Source organism: Diceros bicornis, chromosome 22 (assembly GCF_020826845.1).
Source record: "Diceros bicornis minor isolate mBicDic1 chromosome 22, mDicBic1.mat.cur, whole genome shotgun sequence".
Lineage (NCBI taxonomy): Eukaryota > Metazoa > Chordata > Mammalia > Perissodactyla > Rhinocerotidae > Diceros > Diceros bicornis.
The window spans coordinates 58,097,493-58,119,587 of NC_080761.1; the positions used below are offsets into that span (position 1 = coordinate 58,097,493).

At 38.6% G+C, this 22,095-nt stretch overlaps 1 protein-coding gene across 3 annotated transcripts in view; it reads right to left on the reverse strand.

The window, feature by feature from the left end:
- Positions 1-22,095, reverse strand: part of PTPDC1 (protein tyrosine phosphatase domain containing 1) — a 67,211-nt gene that overhangs the window by 39,116 nt on the left and 6,000 nt on the right. For all 3 annotated transcript variants that reach the window (XM_058566072.1, XM_058566070.1, XM_058566073.1), the window contains exon 2: positions 1,948-2,035. In XM_058566072.1, coding sequence (XP_058422055.1) covers positions 1,948-2,029 — 82 coding nt within the window. In that variant the 5' untranslated portion in view covers positions 2,030-2,035. The remainder of the gene's footprint in view (positions 1-1,947; positions 2,036-22,095) is intronic.

The following is a 22,095-nucleotide window of genomic DNA, read 5'->3' on the forward strand; positions in this document are numbered from 1 at the left end:
ACGAGGGGGTTGTGCCTCCAAGGGAGGGGGTAGTACCTCCATGGAGGGGGGTGGTACCTCCATGAGGGGTGTGTGCCTCCATGGGGGAGTTGTACCTCCATGAGGGGGTGGTACCTCTATGAGGCGAGGGGGTGGTACCTCCATGGGGATCTTTATTGTATTCTGTATACTTTTGAGAATGTTTGAAATTTTCCAAAATGAGGTGTTTTTTTTTTTTCCCCAAAAAGGAGTAGAACCAACATCTAAATCCAGGTCTGTCTCATTCCAAAGCTAGTTCTTGTTGAGTTTTCTATTTTCCTTTAAAAATAATTTAAATACTGTATTTATGTATCCACTAAATAAATTTTCCCTTGATTCATTAGCCAACATTTAAAAACATACTTCCCATTGCAATGTTAACCCAATAAAGTATAACTAACTACCCTTATAGATAAGATGAACTTTAAGAAAGTTAGATAAAAAGTAAGTTTTTTATTTTTCCAGATTTTTTCCTAATTAAAAATTAGTCACATTTATATAGAACGAAAATTTTAATAAAAAGACGGTTTTTGGAAATGTAAAAATCAGCTTACCTACTAGACCACAATAAGGGCGTTACAACCCTCCTGGGGGTATTTGGAAGTGTGTAGGGTCTTTTTCGTTGTCACTATAATCTAGGGACATTACTGAATTCAGTAGGGGGGCCAGCGATACTAAATGTCTGCAGTGCTGGGAGCTCTCCTGTATAACGAAGAGTTGCCCCACCTCAAAATCCAAGAGAATCCCTAATAAGAAACACTAACTAAGAGGTAACATTCCAACAGAAGAAATGATAAGGAAAAAGGTTCATCTGACTCTTAACACTTGTTAGCTGGAGAGTTACTTAGGGGAAAAAAAACCCATTATTCTACAAGGCAAGCAGCAAGGAGATACCATTATTGCATTTGCTTTAGACAGCACTTCTTTCTAAAACCAGGGAAACTAACATATAGTAAGTGTGGCAAACAGAAGCTGTCCACAAATAGTAGTTACCAGTTTTGTTAGTCCCTCTAGAGTCAGACACAGCACAGACAGATCTACAAGTATCTGGAATTTAGACAAAGTCAGAAGTGGGGAAACACTGGTTTTCTTGATGAAAGAGACCTCCCCCTGGTGGAGTGGTTCGATTCCAACAAGAGCACAATCAACTGAGAACCAATTATTTCCAACAAGCGCTGAACTCCAAGACCTTTACACTCTTACTCCTTTACTTTCCCTTATATTATTTAATCTATACTTATAGGGAAAAACCCCTTCAAAATTTCCCATACAGAGGCACTAAAGTGAACCCAGAGCAGGTAGTAAAAAAATCATGCGAGGGGTACTGCCAAGAAAGATTACTCAACATCTCTCTTGGCTAACTGCTGGTGGAGGCAGCAAGACTAGCCGTGCCAAAGTGGCGGAAATCAGGTGTTATGCTCCCAGCTTAACACCTGCGACAGTAAGAAAAGGTGAGGGCAAGTGTGGCAGGAAGAACAAGTCACAGTACCCTTCCTTTCCTGGGCACCATGTAAAAATCAAAACTGTGGGAAGGCGACAGAGGGGAGGAAAAAACTGGGAGAAGCAGGGCTAGCGAGCTTCTGAACATGCTCTGTAAGGGACAATTGCAAGGAAACGAGAGAAATGAAAGGCTGATTCCCAAGGCGTTTGATGACAGGAACAGAGAATTTCAGGCTAAGAAATTAGATAATGCAGGAGACAAACATTGTTTTTCAACATTCCTTCTTAAAAGGCCAAAGTCACTATTCAGGATTTTGAAAAGGAATTTTAACAGGTCAAAAGGGTCAGGCAGAAATAAACAAAAGGCCATAAGCAGTACCTGCACTGTGGGGTTCCAATATGAAGAGCCAAGCCCTTTCTTTCACGTCCATTCAGTTTTATTAAATTCTAGTTTGTACAGAGACAAAAAGTGTATTAAAGAACTGTTACCTTTCATGTTTGCAGCATACCCCCTGTTATTCACCAAAGTGGCATATGGTTGTTCATTTTGCGGCAAGACTCCCGTAGCCATGGTAGTCTGTTGGGGGAAAAAAAGATTGTTTTTTGAAAGTTTGCCTATGAGATACTCATTTACGAATCACCTATAATATACTATACTTCTGCTGTCTAATACAGTTGTCATTCGCTAAGTGGTTATGAGCACTTGAAATGTGGCTTGTATAGATTTGAGACGTGATGTAGGTGTAAAATACAAGATTTTGAAGACAGTACAAAAAAATGTAAAACATCTAATAATTTTTTACACTGACTCTACATTGAAATATTTTTGATATACTGGGTTAAAATACATTATTAAAATTAATTTTCTCTAATCTCTATTTTTAATGTTGCTACTAGAAAATCTAAAATTGAGTATGTGGTCCACATGATATTCTATTGCACAGTGCTGTGCTAGACAGGAAGGACATTAAAAAGAAAAAATAAGACATACTCTCCCTTATGCATTTATAGTCTGTTGAAAAGATAAGATGTAGATACAATAATGCTAATATAAGTGTCACAAGACAGGCTTGGACAAGCAGGAGGGCTGTCCAACTTGAGGGTAGGCACAAGGCTTCAAGGAGGAACTGGCATTTGAACGGGGCTCAAGCGGAACATTTATTGTGGACCTGACAGTATACTAGGCAATCGAACAGAACCCCTCATTCTTTACTAACTTAATTAAGTGAGGATTTACTGAATTTATATGACTTTATTCTGTAGTTAACAGTCGTCATCCAGCCCATGCCAAGTCATATGGCTAAGTGATAGCTGTGTCGCTATAGTTTCCACTGAGGAAAGTTAAGTAAATCTTTTTATACGTCAAAAAAGAAAAAACCGTCACCTTTTCTAAGCTCATTTTATGTGTTGGACTGTGAAATAAGAAATACATATATTGTTCTCTGCGCCCCCGTTCCTGGCACAGAGCTCCTGAAACCCTTGTAAATTCCTAGGTGATAAGAGCACTAGGAGTATCTTTTGTCCTAATGAGTGACTCTGGGTGGGCTCCTGGATGGCTCCTGGATGGGAGCTGGTCACCAGAAAGACCAAGCCACGATGAGAAGCTTGGAATTTTCTGCCCCCTCCCCTCCACTTCTCTAGAGAGGAGGGGCTAGAAATGGAAACGATAATTGATCAAGCCTACATGAGGAAGCCTCCAAAAAATCCCAATAGTACAGGGTTGGGAGTGCTTCCAGGCTGGTGAACACATCCACATGCCAGGAGGGTGACGCACCCCAACCCCATGGGGACACAAGCCTGAGAATTTCAAGTTCACTAAAATTTTATTTCTAAAATCAAATTTTATATGCTCAAAAGGTATAAAATTTAAAATCTAAAGTCCTACTTAATGAAGCTGTCTCCCTTCAAAGCAAATACAAAATTAAAATCATAGAGTATTCTAAAATGAAAGAAAACAGAATGATTCCTGCAATATTAATATCACAAATCTGATATACTAATTAATGCAAAATTTTATAACGTGAATAACATTTCAAATGAAATGTTACATGAAGACAAGAAGACAAACAACTAATGGAGCAAGTTGTTCCAGGAAACTCATTAGCAAAAACTTAACTTGAAAGGATATCCATTAAGATTAGATTTACAGTAAATATTTTTACCATATTACTTTTTACGAACTTGGACTACTTTCTTAAAACATATTTTGACAAAAAAACAATTATTCCCATTTTAGAACCACAGAATTTTAGAGCAGTCAGGTTTCTGGCCTTGGTTGTTTTGTAGATGAAGAGTCATAAAGTATGTCCCAGGTGATCCGGCATGTGGTGACAAGCTAGGACCAGACATCACTTTCTCTGTGAAGCCTTCTCTGACGCCACCCTGCACTCTTCAGCCATAATGTAATGAAACACGGCTACTGGACTGGCTCCCCTGCACACCAAAGAGAGGAGAATCCATAATTTGCTCATCTCTGTCTCTGGAGAAGAGGAGAGGCTGGTGTGTGGGACACACTCACAGCACATCTGATGAGCTGAAATGGACATACTAGACTGAGTTTCTTGGGTCTATTCATGTCTTATTTCTGTGTCCCCAAAACCTAAAGCCCAAGGAAAACATGACTATTAAGAGTATTGAATTAATGGTACCCTTTTGGGTAGCAAAGGGTACCAGTATGATTGTTAACTGTCTAGAGTTGTAAGGAGCCTCAGAAGTCCTCTAGCAGCATCCTAACCAACGCGAGCATGCTCTCCACAATGTCTTTGTTTGAACAGTGACAGTGACATCATCGCACAGCTCTGATAGTTAGAATGCTCTTTATAATGCGGTTGCCCTGTAATTTCTGCCCTTTGAGACCACACAGAATAACAAGCCCTTTCTTCCACACATCTCAAGCTGGTGATTATGTTCCCCTTACTCCCGAATTACATCTTCCCGACCACACACCAGCAGCTCCCCTCACCAATCTTCATGTGTAATGCTTCTAGATCTCACCACCCTGGATGCCCTCTTCTACTTACTCTCCATAGTTATTCATATCCTAGTCCTTGGAGCTGAAGTCCATCCCCCTGGATGGGGTGCGATCATCAAAAAATAGAACAAAAGCAGTCAGCTCCCTTGTCTGGACAGTGTTTGTGGCTTACCATCACACAGGTGTTTCAGCAGTCTCAAGACACACCAACAATCAAAGAAAAAAAACTGGATAAAAATGATTTAATACATTTTGAGGTTAAAAAACAGACATTCAGTACAGATAATTACACATATATAAAAGCTTAAAGTGAAATAAATGGTACAGAATGAAAAGGAAAGTCTCCACTGCGATCTCCCAGGCCATGTTTTACTGCCCTGAGGTAAACAATGTCAACATTGGCTTCAGTTCTTCTAGGGGGTAGTCACTATACTTATACCTCTGGTTATTATTTTATCATCTTTAAGCCACAGTATTGAATTCCTGGTATAAAAGATAAGAAAATTGGCTCATTTACCCTACCTACCTCCCATCATGCCAAACCTCTCCCCATTTAATACATCACGATATTTTTAATCCCTCTGATTATCTTCGTAATTTTAAATAATATCCTTTAACCATTTCTTATTCTATCAACTTTAAACAGTATCTTGATTCCCTACTATGTAAAATAAGTACATTAGTTTATCTGTACTACTGTCCATTTCTCCTTTCCCCTCTACTTTCAAGTTCTGCTAACCATATCATTTTTTTTTTTTTTTGTGAGGAAGATCAGCCCTGAGCTAACATCCATGCAATCCTCCTCTTTTTACTGAGGAAGACCAGCCCTGAGCTAACATCTATTGCCAATCCTCCTCCTTTTTTTTTTTTCCCCCTTTTTCTCCTCAAAGCCCCAGTAGACAGCTGTATGTCATAGTTGCACATCCTTCTAGTTGCTGTACGTGGGACATGGCCTCAGCATGGCCGGACAAGCAGTGTGTCGGTGCGCGCCTGGATCTGAACCCGGGCCGCCAGTAGCAGAGCGCCCGCACTCAATCGCCAAGGCACGGGGCCGGCCCCCTCATTTCTTTTATACTAAGATTTTTAACTTTTAAGTTTTAGTTATATCTGTAATTAAGTTTCCCATGCTTTGTCTATAATTTATTCTAAAATGTGAGACAAAATGCAATATAATTATTTTGTGTGTGTATTAGATATTATATATATCTCTGTATATGCATATATATAATCTGTATATACATACCTTTGAAAAAAATTTTTACTGAGTACGATGCTTGGACCCATATAGAAGTATAATCTTGTGTCACGGAATCTACACTTGTTCAAAGTAAAACATTCCAAGCATCGGTGTCCAATGGATTATCTTTCATTTCATCAGTTGCTTAAAACAAGGGCAAATTTTGTCTTGCTCCAAATTTAGACCATGCATTTCTTATATAGACTTCCCCCTGGTTTTTAATTGCCTTTTTATTAATGACAAAAGAAACATACATCCTTCATCATACCCCTAAGATCTTTCGATTTCTTAATCATACTATCATAATCACACTATAATTTTTTCCAAGCCCTTTGGATTCCTACTCTAATGTGGACGAAAAGCTTCCTAGTCCTACTACACAGTTATCTACCTGGGATGTCTTTCAACTGCAGCCCTGAGTTGAGGCCACTGTTCCTTAGATTCTGCTTTGCCTTTGATTTATCCTCAAGTAATTTTTCCATAAAGAGTGAACAGAAGGTAAACTTTCTAAGTCTTTTCATTTCTGAAAGTATCTTTATTTTATCCTTGTACTCAGCTGATAATTTGGCTACTTACAGAATTCTAGGTTGAAAGCCATGCCATGCCAGAATTTTGAAGGTATTGTTCTGTGTTCTAGCAAATAATATTGCTGATGAGAAGTCAGATGCCAATCTGTGACTTGTAAGAGGTAAGCTATAGGATCTTTATGTTTGGTGTTCTGAATTTCACAAGGATGTTTATTGGAAGCAGCCCTTTCATTCACCTAATTAGTTCCTGCTGGGGCCTTTCAATATGCAGACTGATGTCTCCTTCAGCAGCTAACATTGCCTGTGCACCAGTACCATAATTTATATTAGGTACTTTACTTTATAAAATCCATGTGATTTTCATAGAATCACTCTCTGAGTTATGTACTATTATTATCTCCCTTTTCTCAGATGGAAACCTTGTCTGAGACCACATATTTCTAGTGGCAGAACTGGGACAGAGACCCAGCCTGCATGCTCCTGTGGGAGATCAAAATTGGCCACCTCAAAATATGTCTCTTTACCTTGATTATTTTCTCTGACGGACATTTGACCTCCCCCACTAACTGCCTAAAGAATTTAACACAGAAGTCCTGTTACAGGAAGGAGCCACTACCATATGATGGCTATAATATAATGTAAAACAGATGCGATAAGAAAGGCACCAACAAGCCCATCTTATCAAAAATTCTGTCTCTCCAGCCACATTCTCTATAGGTGGCCCTATAAAGAGTTGTCTGACAAACATTTGCATTTCCATCTCCATGTGAATTGTCTTCTTCCCTTCTGAAATCCCAAACCACTACCCCCCAACAACCTCCTGGCCTTTAGCTGAAAATACTGAAGTGAGCAGCTTAGTCAGAACCACGAGTTGCTCAGTTTCTATTTTCTGAGTTTCTCCCACATATACATGTTATTAAACTTTGTTTGCTTTTCTCCTGCTATTTGGTCTCATGTCAATTTAATTTGTAGCCCAGCCAGGAAGGACCCAGAGTGGGTATAGGGTAATCTTTCTCCCCTTCACTCCTAATACCAACACAGTGTGCCTACAGAAAGATCAGCCCAACTCACACGATTTATTAAAAGGCACATCTTTTCTCTTTTCCTCATTAATGCTAGGCATTTTAAATCTTTTTAAAAGAGTCATCTCATTACTGTTTTACTTTGCATTTCTCTATTTAGTGAAGCAGAGTAGTTCTTGAGAGGTTTTTTTAAAAAATTGAGTTTCTTATTAATAAACTGCCTGCTTCAAAGCTTAGCCCTTTTCCCAACTGGGACACGTGCCCCCTTCTTACTGACTTACAAGATGTTTTTCTAAATTAAGAATACCAAGTCTTGGGGCTGGCCCAGTGGCGTACTGGTTAAGTTTGCACGCTCCGCTTCCGAGGCCCTGGGTTTGCAGGTTTGGATCCTGGGCGCGGACCTATGCACCACTTGTCAAACCATGCTGTGGTGGCGTCCCATATAAAGTAGAGGAAGATGGGGGCCCGGATGTTAGCCCAGGGCCGGTCTTCCTCAGCAAAAAGAGGAGGATTGACAACAGATGTCAGCTCAGGGCTAATCTTCATCACACATACACAAACATAAATAAAAAACATCAAGTCTTGAGCCAGCCCCCTGGCTTAGCAGTTAAGTGTGCGCGCTCCACTACTGGTGGCCCGGGTTCGGATCCCAGGCACACACCAACGCACCGCTTGTCAGGTCACGCTGAGGCGGAATCCCACATACAGCAACTAGAAGGATGTGCAACTATGACATACAACTATCTACTGGGGCTTTGGGGAAAAAAAGGAGGAAGATTGGCAATAAATGTTAGCTCAGGGCCAGTCTTCCTCAGCAAAAAGAGGAGGATTGGCATGGATGTTAGCTCAGGGCTGATCTTCCTCACAAAAAAAAAAAAATCAAGTCTTCATCATATATGTCGCACATCTTTTTTTAAACAGTTTATCATGTCTTAAATACATTAATGGTGTGTTTTGCCTAGCAATCTTACTTTTTTGTGTAATTCAACCTGTAAGATTTTTCCTTTGACTTTTCTGGCTCTAGTGCTACAATAAGAAAGCCTTTCTCCAATACAAGATATAAATCCCAATTTTAATGTCTCCCAGTTTGGGGTGATAAATGTTGTCCCTTTATTGCAGGTTGACAGTACTATTGTCAAAACGTAATAGTTAATCTACAGGATTAAAGATGGTCCATCTCCAAAGAATATCATATATATCCTAATGTGACTATAAAAGTCATCTTTAAAAATAGTAAAGTAAGAAAACCCTATTTGTAAATTATACTTGTAAAGCTTAAATACTATGTTTTTACCAAACAACACGAATACATGCTTTTCATGAAAAAGTAATTCTTCTAACCTAAAGGAAAAATAGTGGAAGAATGGAAAGTTTTCTTTAGTGGTCCAGTTACCCAAGTTTTTATATATGCTTAGAGTTAAATTACCCATTTTCAAAGATCTGAAATATATAATAAATATTAGTTTGAGAAACAGAAAATTTCAAGACCTTTCAAAGTCTGAGAGTTAAAACAGGAAACCAGCTCTACCTGTAACTGTAGGGCCCTCAAAAGCATGTAGCCCAGGTTCCTTTTCATTCCTCCTATGGGCTGATCACTTGCCTTCATCTAAAAGTTGAAGAGCCTCAGTTCCACTGCTTTACAAACTGAACAGCCTTCCTCTTTGGCCAAACACCAGCCACTTTTATCCTGTTTTACCTTACTTAATCCTGTTTTCCTCAAGGAAATCTCCATTACTTATTCAACAGGTCTCAATTACTGACTTCCTCTCCTTATCTTATTAGACTAGTTATTTGGAATCAGTCTGGAAGCTCTAGAGCAGCCTTCATATCGGGCTAATTTAGCCCTATTGCTAAGGTGACATCTTTCTGAGGCTCCCAACTGCTGCTCTGGGTGTCATGAGGCCTTTCTTCTCTGGTTGATGGGAATAGGAACTATTTCCAGCCCTCTGAGAGCCCTGGAAATTGCTCTGTCTACTCCTTCTTGTATCTTTCCCTGGCCTTGGGTAGTTTGCACAGATCAGTGCTCAGCCACACACCTTAGGCCAGCAAAGACCTGTGGACCCTCTGCACGTCTCCAGAGCTCTCTCTGTGCTGCTCCCTTCTCTCCAGGACCCTACGCTGCGAACTCTAGCCATCTTGGCTCTCTGTGCCTCTCTGAGAAGGCTCCGTTTAGGTCCTCCTCCCTGCGCTGCAGCCTGGAAACTGCTTCCAGGGAGGCAGCTGGTGCAACCTCAGGCTCACCATGTTTGTTTCTCTTCTCTCAGAGGTCATGGTCCCGAGCTGCCTGCTTTCCAAATGTCCCAAACCCATTTTTTATGTATTTTGTCTGGTTTTGTAGTTGTTTAAGGCAGGAGAGTAATTCTGGTCTCTGTTATTTCATCTTGGTTGGATGCAGAAATCCCTCAATCAATTATATACAGCTCAACTAAGTTAGTTAAACTATACTGTACAGTCAGAAGTTCAATGTTTAAATCTTGTCTATTCATTGCCAGCTATATGAACTATTTCGAGCTTCAATTTCCTCTTCTGTAAAATGAGGATTATTATATCTACTTTCTTAGGTCACTGGGAGGATCAAGAGAGATTGTATGTGTTTCTAGCACAACGTCTGGCATATAGGTATTCAATAAATGCTTGTTATTTTAATCTGCAAACCAATATCTGTAATATCTTTTTGTTTCTTTGCCTTCTTAGTCTATATTCACTTCATTTCCCTCTTATTTTTGTAACAATTTGTAAAGTATTCTCTTCATTACTTGTAGATTGTAGATCAGTCCTGCCTATAGTTAGTGACCGCTGAGCTTCTCAAAATTAATGAAAACATTACCTCCATTCACAACTGAATTTATTCCATGTGCCTGGTTGTAGTCAGGAGAAAAAGGGTCTGAATAGTAATTCTGTCATTTCACTGCACAATCACGTATTATTTAAGCTCATCTCCTGTTGCTCATGACAAATATTTTGCTCACTCTATCCTACAGTTTGCTTTTATCCCAGAAACTCCCTCCAAAATGACTCTACTGTCCAGGATTAATCACACACTCTCTAATAAGTACCTAATACTTAAAACACCAATGAACTATTACTCATACTGTTAAGAAGAGTCGTCATAAGTAAGAGTTTGACATAAAGAATGTTCTACTTCATAAAAAAGTCATTTCACACAAGAGACTGGGCTCTGAGATGGACTGAGGTGTTCTTAGGTCACTACTTTGCCTTCCATCTTCCAGACACACGGTGTTCTGCCAAAATCTACATGTGTATTTTATGGACAGAATTTGTGGGGACTGCATTAAGAAGTGCCTGGGAAGTCAGAGATGTGGGAGAATCCCACCCAGACTCTCACAGCACTAGCACTCCGCTTTGCATCAGAATCATCTTGGGTGCTCACGGAAAATGCAAATTCCCTTGTGCCACCCTCAAAACGGCTGAGTTGGTAAGCCTGCTGAGGAGCGTTAACAATTTAGATTATCAACAAGCTAATGATGTAGGAGGCCCTTTGCCCACACTTAAAGAAATACTGTCAGTATGATTAGATTCTACACTGCAATCACAGTAGAAGAATCTGAGGTTGAAAAACTTATTTGTAGGGGGAAAGAGAGATGGACGCCCAAGGATATGAGCAAACCTATGAAAGCTACATAAATATTTTTATGTTCATGAATAATACAATAACAACTAAAACACATAAGCTTATTCCATGCCAGGCACTGTTCCAAGTGTTTTATATATCTTAACACATAATTCTCAACACAACACTATTAAGTGAGTACTCTATTATTCTCATTAAAAAAAATATAGTTTATTTTTCAGAGCAGTTTTAGGTTCACAGCAAAACTGAGGGGAAGGTATGGAGAGTTCTCATTTACCCCCTGCCCCAACCCCCACGCACAGCCTCCTCCACTATCAACATCCCCCACTGGAGGGTATGTTTGTTACAACTGATGAACCTACACTGACACATCATCATCACCCAGAGACCACAGTTTACCTTAGGGTTCATTCTTGGTGTTGTACATTCTATGGATCTGGACAAATGCATAATGACGTGTATCCACCATTATAGTATCATGCAGAGTATTTATACTGCTCTAAAAATCCTCTGTGCTCCGCTCAGTTATCTTCCCATCTCACCCCCACTCCACCCCAGCAACCACTGATCCTTTTACTGTCTCCACAGCTTTGCCTTTTCCAGGATGCCACATAGTTGCAATCAGACAGTATTAGCCTTTTCAGATTGGCTTCTCGCACTCAGTGATGTGCATTTAAGGTTCCTCCATGTCTTTTTACGACTTGATAACTCATTTCTTTTTAGTGCTGAAAAACTATTATCTGGATGTACCACAGTTATTTATCCATTTACCTACTGAAGGGCATCTTAGTTGCTTCCAAATTTTGGCAATTATGAATAAAGCTGCTATAAACATCCATGTGCAGGCTTTTGTGTGGACACAAGTTTTCAGCTCCTTTGGGTAAATGCCAAGGAGCATGACTGCTGGACCACATGGTAAGAACATATTTAGTTTTGTATATTATTCCCATTTTACAGATTAGGAAACTAAGGCAAAGAGAAGTCAAATAATTTGCCAGAAGTCACAGAGCAATTAAGTAGCAGAGCAGGAACCTGAATTCACACAGTTCAGCTCCAGAGTTTGTGCTCTTAAGTACCACATACACAGCTTTTCAACAAAAATGACCACAAAGTAAATAAAAGGAACTTCATTGTTACTCTATGTGCTTTAACTCAGCTACACTGGATTCTGCACCATTTATAATTCCTTCACTTGTAAGAAACTTTACAGATCTCCCTATCTACAGCAGGATTTTCAAATTTGTTTTGCTTTGTGCAGACAACATGCTGATCCTTCATCCAAATGTTCCTTCACTGCTGTCCCAAAGACAAACATCAAGAACACAGCCCCTTTACACATTTTGGCCTCCTCTCTCCTAACAGAAACAGAAATGCAGCTGGTCTGAGCATAAGGTTATAAAACCCAAACACATTTTCAATAGAGTTGTTGGCACTTACTAGCTTTGTGAGTAGGCGCATCTACTAACATCTCTGAGCCTCACTATCTGCCCTGCAGTGGTTGTAAAGATAACCCAAGGGCCTGTATACAGACCTGCTTCTGTGCCTGGTCCATAATTCAATCTGTTCTCAACACAGCAGCCAGAGTGATCTTGTTAACTTTAGCTGGGTCATGTGACCCCTCTTTTCAAAACCCATCTAGCCACCCTATTTGCAATTTAAACCAGCTCCCCTTCCCTGTTTCACTTTTCTTCTCAGGACTTATGAAGAAAACACAGCCAACACATATGTAATTTACTTATTTATTGTCGGCCTTTCCCTATTAGAATGGAAGATCCATGGAGGCATACATTTGTCTGCTTTGTCAACTGTTGTAGGAAGCCCACAACAGGGCCTGGCACACGGCAGCTGCTCAGTGAAGACTCACTGAATGAACACATGAGTAAATGTCAATAAAAGGTGGCGGGCTGCCTCCACCACCATTATCATTTCATCTCTGAACCCCAGCTTTTTCATCTGTAAAGGAGGAACAGTACCGTCTCACCTATCTCAAGGCATTGCCAAGAGCACATAAATTACGTGACAGCACCACCGTGCAAACGCAAGCAATGGCATTTTCCTCGTCTTAGTTTTCCTGATCCCATTTATACCTCCAACTTCTGTCAATCTTCAACCTGACAAATCTGTATTCCTTCTAATTCCCTGAGGGGTGCATCTGTTTTCTTTTCAGCCAAATATGCATGAGGACAATAACTTCAACCCTCAATAACTTCTCTCCTTTAGGATACCTTCCCTAACACCAATTACACATTTTATTCACATGCTCTCATCACCTACTGCTGACTGAAGATTTATCTAGTGGCTCAGATGCTATAAAACATAGCTTCCTAAAACCACAGTAGTATTTTATCCTCAAAGAATTAAAGCACTCCTTATGTAAACAGAACAGGCTTCTTTTAAACAGAAAATGTCCTCACCTCTGAATCTGCAACCTCAAAAAAAAAGACAGACAGAACTATATAAAATGTCTTGTCTCCTCTAATCACCCCTGCCCGCAGGTAGGCAACATTTAGAAAACATTTTTTCTTTTTTTCAGACTCCTCCAGCCTTTCTAACAAGGTAAGTCCTCAGAGAAAGAACTAAGGCTGCCTTGAATATACGTTATGTCTAGCAGTTTGCTATGAACTTCACTGGCTTCTGTGATCTCACACCTTAAATACACCTTAGGGAGGGTCCCTGGCTCTCAGGAGACTTGTCACAGATCAGAGAAAAACACTACAGCAGGATCTTCGTTATTTCATCATTTAAAGAAATAGGCTGTTAGGTTCAGATTCTTCAGAAAACACATTATGATAAGACAGATGGGTAAAATGTCAACAAAAGGTGAAGCTGGTTTTCACAAGCAAGGTTTCCATATTCCCTAACATTTTCCCACAATCAGCCACACCTGGCTAATTATTCCTACAGGTCTGAACCAACCTCACATTCAAGTCACCACCACAAATACTTCCAAACTCATCAAGAGGTCAACAATTCCTAATTCAACACTCATGAGAACCACCTAGACGGCCTTCTTAAAAACCCAGACTACTGGGCCCCACCCCCAGAATTTTCACTCAGTAGGTCTGGGTGGGGCTGAGAATCTGCATTTTAGTTTCCAGTGATGCTGACACTTTGAGAACCACTGCATTGCATTATGTAAGCAGTCTGCATTTACTCAACAGCAGGTATTCATATAGGTTATTGTGAAGGTGTGTCTCCTGGGTTCTGTTTAGCTGTCAAACAATAAATGCTTCTTTTTACAGCTCCTGAGGCAATCTTCACAAAATCTCGAAATACATTAAGAAGGCCCACCTCGTCGCCCAGATCTAGAAAGAGCCTCATATTCCTGGGTGAGACCTGGGTACTAATGTTCCTACCAAAATTCTAACTCAAAACACATAACCTGGAATCAGAGCACTGCTATGCAGGTGGTAGCACCAAGAAGAAAGACTTGCCACATCACCCACTTTTGGTCAAGCACCAGATACCACATCATTTTGGACACCATAATTTGGATTCCTAACCAACAGATGTTCATTATCTAAATATTCCTTTCAATAAATATATAAATATTGTGGATATATAATTACGTTCACCTTTAAATACATATTTTGTGACATACGGTTCAGAAATTTTTTTCAATCAATTTCAGCTAGTTCAACATGAAAACCTTAAAATACTGGGTAAAGCAGTTTGTTACTCACTTCATTATTCCCATTTATTTATAGACTAGAAAGAATAACAAGATTTTCTACCTCTTTAATTCCTGAACTATTTCTCTAAGAAAAAGCTATTCTGTGAAACATATTTCAAGCACTTGGGTGACTTAAAACATAGGCAGGTGTGTGGCTCCTGGAACTTCACAGGCTTAGATCAGACCTTCTATAGCAAGATTCACAGAACGACTGGTTTAAGTAGTGGACTAAGCTCATATTGTAGCTTCCCCTTCCCTCCTAAGGCCCTGGTGAAAAGAAATTTTAAAAAGAATAAGCCCACAGAGCAAGGAGCATGTGGAGGCTATCAGTGGACTAGTTACCTCAGTAAGCTTTTGGAAGAAAGAAAGCATATAGAACAGGCAACTAAAACTGAGCTTAGGAAGTTGTAGCCCAGAATATGACCATGAAGAGGGTACTACAGGGGAGGTATGTACCTCTCCTACAGAACAGATAGTTGACTCTCATCAGAAAAGATGGAAGGCAATGAGATCCAAAGATCCAACCATCTTCAAAGTGTTGAAAGAAACAGATGGTCAACCAAGAATTCTACATCCAGCTAACCTCTCCTTGAAAAATAAAGGAGAAATTAAGACATCTCCAGATTTAAAACAATCAGGAAAAAAAAAAAAACCCGATAGAATTTGTTGCTAGCAGACCTGCCCTACAAGAAATATCAAAAGGGAGTCATGCAGACTGAAATAAAAGACACCAAAGGGTAACTAGAATCAACACACAAAAATAGCACGAAAAAAAAACAAAGCTAACTAAAGCTAACTAAATCGGTATTATGAAAATACATATAAATATAATTTTTTCTTGACTCACTTTAAAAGACACCTGCATAAAGCAATAATTTTAAAAATGAGTTGATATGATGTATAAAGATGTAATTTGAATTGTATGACAATAATAGTGCAAAAGAGGGAGAAGGGAATGGAGGTATATTGGAGAAAATTTTTTGTATCCTACTGAAATTAAACTAGTATTAATGTGAACAAGACTGTTTTAAGTTAAGATGCTAACTGTAATCCCAGGGTAAGCACTAAAAAAACCCTCCAAATATATAGAAAAGAAAAGAGAACTGAAAAGGCATAATGAAAAATCTCTAACAAAAAAAGGCAAGAATCAAGGAATAAAGGAACGCAGAAGACATAAGACACATAAAAACAAGTAGGAAAATGGCAGGCATAAATCCTAATTTATCAGTAATTACATTAAATGTAAATGGATTACATGCTCCAATCAAAAATCAGAGACTGGCAGAATGGATTAAAAAATGATAAGAACAACAAAATATACATAAGATCTATATGAGGAAAACTACAAAACTCCGAAGAACAAAATCAAAGAAGAACTAAATAAATGGAGAGATATTCTATGTTCATGGATAGGAAGATTCAATACTGTCAAGATGTCAGTTCTTCCCAATTTGATCTACAGATTCAACACAATCCCAGCCAAAATACCAGCAAGTTATTTTACGGACATCAACAAACTGATTCTAAAGATTACATGGAGAGGCAAAAGACCAAGAATAGCCAATATGATATTGAAGGAGAGGAACAGCTGGAGGACTGACACTACCTGACTTCAAAGCTTACTATAAAGCTACAGTGATCAAGACAGTGTGGTATTGGCCAAAGAACAGACATGTAGATCAATGGAACAGAATAGAGAGCCCAGAAATAAACTTACATAAATATAGTCAACTGATCTTTGACAAAAGAGCAAAGGCAATACAATGGAGAAAAGACAATCTCTTCAACAAGTGGTGCTGGTACAACTGGAAATCCATGTGCAAAAAAAAAAAGAATCTAGACACATACCTTACACTTGCACAAAAATTAAGTCAAAATAAATGATAGACCTAAATGTAAAATGCTAAATTATAAAATTCCTACCGGATAACATAGACAGAAACCTAAATGACCTTGGGTATGGTCATGCCTTTTTAGATATTACACCAAAGACAGGATCCATGAAAGAAATAATAAGCTGGACTTAATTAAAATTAAAAACTTCTGCTCTGCAAAAAACAATGTCAAGAGAATCAGAAGACAAGCCACACACTGGGAGAAAATATTTGCAAAACACACATCTGACAATGAACTGTTATTCAAAATATACAAAAAACTCTTAAAATTCAACAATAAGAGAATAAACAATCTAATTTAAAAATCAGCCAAAGACCTTAACAGACACCTTACCAAAGACTACATACAGATGGTAAATAACCACATGAAAAGATGCTCCACATCACTTAGCATCAGGGAAATGCAAATTAAAACAATGAGATACCACTACACACTTATTAGAATGGCAAAAATCTGAAACACTGACAACACCAACTGCTGGTGAGGATGTGGAACAACAGAAACTCTCATGAGTTGCTGGTGGGAATGCAAAATAGTACAGTCACTTTGGAAGGTAGTTTGGTGGTTTTTTGCAAAACTGAACATACTCTTACTATACGATCCAGCAATTGCATTCCTTGGTATTTTCCCAAAGGAGCTGAAAACTATTTCCACACAAAAACTACACACAGATGTGCAGCTTTATTCATAAAACTTGGAAGCAACTAAGATGCCCTTCAATAGGTGAACTGATAAACTGTGGTACATTCAGATAATGGAATTTATTCAGCACTAAAAAGATATGAGCTATCAAGCCATGAAAAAATATGGATGAATCTTAAACACATATCACTAAGTGAAAGAAGCCAATCTGAAAAGCATGATTCCAACTAGATGACATTCCGGAAAAGGCAAAACTACAGAGACAATAAAAAGATCAGTGGTTGCTGGGGCTGGGGGAGGGAGGGAGGAATGAATAGGCAGAGCACAGAGGATTTTCAGGGCAGTGAAGACACCCTGTGTGATATTATAATGATGGATATACATCATTATAAATTTGTCCAAATCTATAGATAGTACAACACCAAGAGTGAACCCTAACGTAAACTATAGACTTTAGGTGATTATGATACATCAATGTAGGTTCATCCTTGGTAAAAAAAAAAAGTATGATTCTGGTGAGTGATGTTGATAATGGGGGAGACTAGACATGTGTGGGGGCAGGGTATATACGGGAAATCTCTGTACCTTCCTCTCAATTTTGTTGTGAACTTAAAACTGCTCTAAAAAAATAAAGTCCATGTGGTGATGGACAAACAAAAATGTACAACCCAAAATTTCACAATGTTATAAACTATTAAAATAACAACTAAAAAAATAAATAAATAAAGGCTTAATAAAAATGGACCCAGAAAGGGGAGGCCCGGTGGCGTAGTGGTTAAGTTCGCGCACTTCATGTCGGTGGCCCAAGGTTCACAGACTCGGATCCCGGGCATGCACTGACACACCGCTTGTCAAGCCATGCTGTGGCGGCGTCCCATATGAAGTAGAGGAAGATGGGCACAGATGTTAGCACAGGGCCAATCTTCCTCAGCAAAAAAGAGGAAGATTGGCATCAGATGTTAGCTCACGGCTAATCTTCCTCACACACACAAAAATAATTTAAAAAAATAAAATCTCGATACTATATTTTTTAGTTTCTACTGAAATAAAAAAAAAAAAGGGCAAAAGATCTGAACAGACACCTCACTGAAGATATACAGATGCAAATAAGTACATGAAAAGATGCTCAGTATAGGGAAATGGAAATTAAAACCACAATGATATACCGTTACACATCTATTAGCATGGCTAAAAAAAAAAAAAAAAACTTTAGTAATATCAAGCGCTGACAAGGATGGGGAGCAACAGGAACTCTCCTTCATTGCTGGTGGGAATGAATACAAAATGGTATGGACACTTTAGAAGACAGTTTGGCAGTTTCTTAGCTAAACACAGTCTTAGCATCGGACCCAGAAATTGCGTTCCCAGGTATTTACCCAACTGATCTGAAAACTTATGTGCACACAACATGTGTATGTGAATCTTTACAGCAGCTTTATTCGTAATTGCCAATACCCAGAAACAGCCAAGATGTTACAATCATACTATGAATACCGTTCTGTGATCAAACGGAAAGAGTCATTAATCTACGCAACGACATGGATAAATCTTAAATGCATTACGTTAAGTGAAAGAATCCAGTCTGAGAAGGCTACATACTGTAGGATTCCATTTATGAGACTTTCTGGAAAAGACAGAAAACAGATCAGTTTTGGCAAGAGGTTTGGAAAGGGCAGAGGGGTGACTAGGTAAAGCACAATTTTTTAGGGCCATGAAACTATTTTGTCTAGTCCTACAGTGACAGAAACATGATGTTATCCATCTATCAAAACCTCAGGTACTTTATAGCACAAAGAAGGAAACTTAATGTAATATTTTAAAAAGAAAATTTTAAAAAATCAACTAGGAGAGTGGAGGGGGGCTCCCAGCACGGAATGCAGACTATGACAAAAGAATTTAATTGTATTACAAATGTATGACATAACCTCACTGGAGGGAATGGGAAGAAAGGGATCCAAGTAACTTTGGAAATGACTGGAAACTGTGAGACAAAATAAAAGGAACTGTACATAAGCACTGTAGTTAGTAACGTTGTTTCTCATGGAGGTAGCAGTTAACAATTCTGATACTGCTGTACATGCATACTGCGAGTGAAAAAATAAGTAAAAAGATGGTGAATGGCAGGAGCAAGGTTTCTCACTGCTGGAATGGGAAGTTGCAGACAGGTAAGGGTGAAAGGCTAGAAGGAATCTTGTAGTTCTGAATTAGAGTCTGAGACATCAGTAGGAACTCTTGTTTAGCTTAACATAGAAACTGGTAAGTAAAAGCAGAAATAATAAATATGTATGCATACACAGGTTAATACATATACATTTATTTCCTCGCTCTGGTCACTGACAGGGCCTAAAAGCAATGACACTCCAGTAGTGATGAGCACATCAGAGCAAATGCTGATTTCTAATACCATTCTCCAGTAAAAGGATCCAGGGATCCTTGTTGAAATGGCTGACTTTAGGGCTGGAGTACGGAATATACCAGATGAGCCTGGAGCATCCTGTAGTGCCAGGAAGTAGGGAAGTGCTCAAAACACAGACCGCTGGGAAGATGTCAAAAGGATACAAAAGCTAACTGAAAGAGCTCCCAATGGCAAAAGCTGGAAGAAAGTGAGCAACAAAATAAGTAATGCAATTTTCAGAGATAAAAGTCTGGCAACAGAACACTTTGACATGCTCAATAATAATAAAATTAGGTCATCTCTTATTTTTCCAACTTTCAATCATATAAAATTGTGTTACTGTGCAGCTCTATTTTTTTCAAAGTAGGAGGACAGAATATACCAGGAACATAGCTTAAAAGGGACAAACTGGAGTTTGCCCAGAGGGGAAGAGGCCAGGATGGTTAGGGACTCAGATGAACAACAGCCCAATTCAATATAATAAATATCTGAGCCCCTACTAGGTACCAAAAATGATGAGAGGCATGGGAGAACACAAGCACAAATAAGAGTCCCTGACCTTTAAAAGGTAGTCGTCTGGGAAAAGGATGAAAGCATACACCCAGAGAGCAAGGAATCCAAATACTGAAAGGACTGTTGTGTGGACAAGGAGTCAGAGTCGTTCAGTACGACCCGAGGGACAGGCTTAGGAATGAGGGGCAGATACAGGCTGACTTGGGCTCAACGTCTGGCACAGAGTAAGTCATTAATATATATTAAGATCTCTTCCCCAAATGCCCAATACAGCAGGATTCACACTGCTGAAACCTACCAATTTCACCATTTATGTGACAAAAAGATATTACTTATATTCTATTGTTATAATCACCTAGAAAAGTTAGTTTTAAACTGTATAAAACTTAAAAGTCTAAAATTTAATATAAAGAAAAGTAATTCAATTTTATTTCTGTCTTCATGAATGTGAGGAACATGGAAGCTTGATTTGTCAATCAAGGAGGTCTACCACTAATCCAGATAATAACCAATTAGAAAACAAGATTTTGGAAGGTATAAGCCAAAAGCATAATTATTCCACAATCTCTTTTCCAATTTAGACCATTAAGGGCATTCACACTTTAAAAATCCACGTATCATTAGAATTCTGTTTTCCCTATTTTGAAATATCTAATCATTTGCATAAGACGGAAGGGAAGAAAATTATCTAAATGACAATACTTTTCCCACGTGCACCAGGAAACACACGCAACGAACCACAGACAGAAGAAAACCTCCCCTGTGGCCCTGCTTATCATCTCTGTTTTCAGTGGGCTTTTGCTCAAAGGAAAGAAAACAATGAACTAGTCAATTGATTATGTACAGCCTTTTACAGACAAAATTCAGCAGGCTAAGCCAGACGCACGCTAGGACCTCTGCGAAACAGGCTTATAGAATGGAGGAAATGTGGAGATTAGTCAGCATGGGGGCTGAGAAAATGAACTCAGCTACGGGGAAGAAAGGAAGAGAAAGCAGTTCAATAATAACGTTCGCTCGACATGGTGAAGGTGAACTTGTTCAGGCAGACCACCGACACAAGGACAAAAATGTAAGAAGTCGTCAAGAAATAAGAGAAACGATGTCAGTGAATATTATAATAAAGTATTCAAGTCAGGATGGTCAGCATCTAGGAAGAACCTGGCCTGCAGGAGACTACAGGTGGAGGAGCTGCGAAAGACAGGGGCTGGCATTAGCTGCAGCACGTTATTTCAGCAACATATTAAAATACTAAAAATTGACTTAGAATGGTAAAAAATTTCTATTAAAATAAGTCAAACAGAAAAACTGTACACAAGGCTGATAACAGAAGTATGGTTAACTTTTTCCTTTATACATTTCTATATTTTCCATTATTACTTATATTATTTCTTATTTTGTTATTACTCAGATGACTAAAACAAACTTAAAAAGTTAGTGTACTCATACCTTTCCCTAAAGACACACGATGGGCCAGATGTCTGCAGACATCCAAGGAAGTCAAAATCTGCTGTGGTTTATAAACAGGGTAGATAAAAGATTTTGACCTTAAAATAGGAATAAGCCCATCCATTCACAGAACAGGCTCAAAATAGATAATGTATACATATTCAATTCAAATAAAGAGGGTCAAAGCACTCACAGGAGAGCTATCATTTTACATGACCACTATGAACAGAATCCACCACAGATTAAGAAAGAAAAAAGGCAAATCAGATTAGTAAACTAATGGAATATTAACAGTGGTGGGACTGAAAATGTTCTTTTTTCTTTTGTTTCTTATTTTCTAAATTTTTATACTTAATGTTTTACTTTTATAGGAATAAGAATGCTATTTTCGAAAGATTCTATAGTTGCACTGGTTACCATTACATACATTTTTAAATATTTACTTTCATGCTACATTTTAAAACACATTCTTATCATTGTTTTTAATATCTAATATAAATTTAATCTGTGCCGAGTCATTTTTATATATAATTTCTCATAGACTATAAAGACATTGAGAATGAAAATAAAAATATTGTGTATTTCAAAACAGGGATAATTTTATAGTCAAAATGTATTCGCACATTAGCAGTAGATATAACAAAAGTGCTAGAAAGTTTGAGGTAATATACAAAAGGCAAAATGGAATTTAAAAATTGGGCTGTTTTCATAAAAATCCTAGAA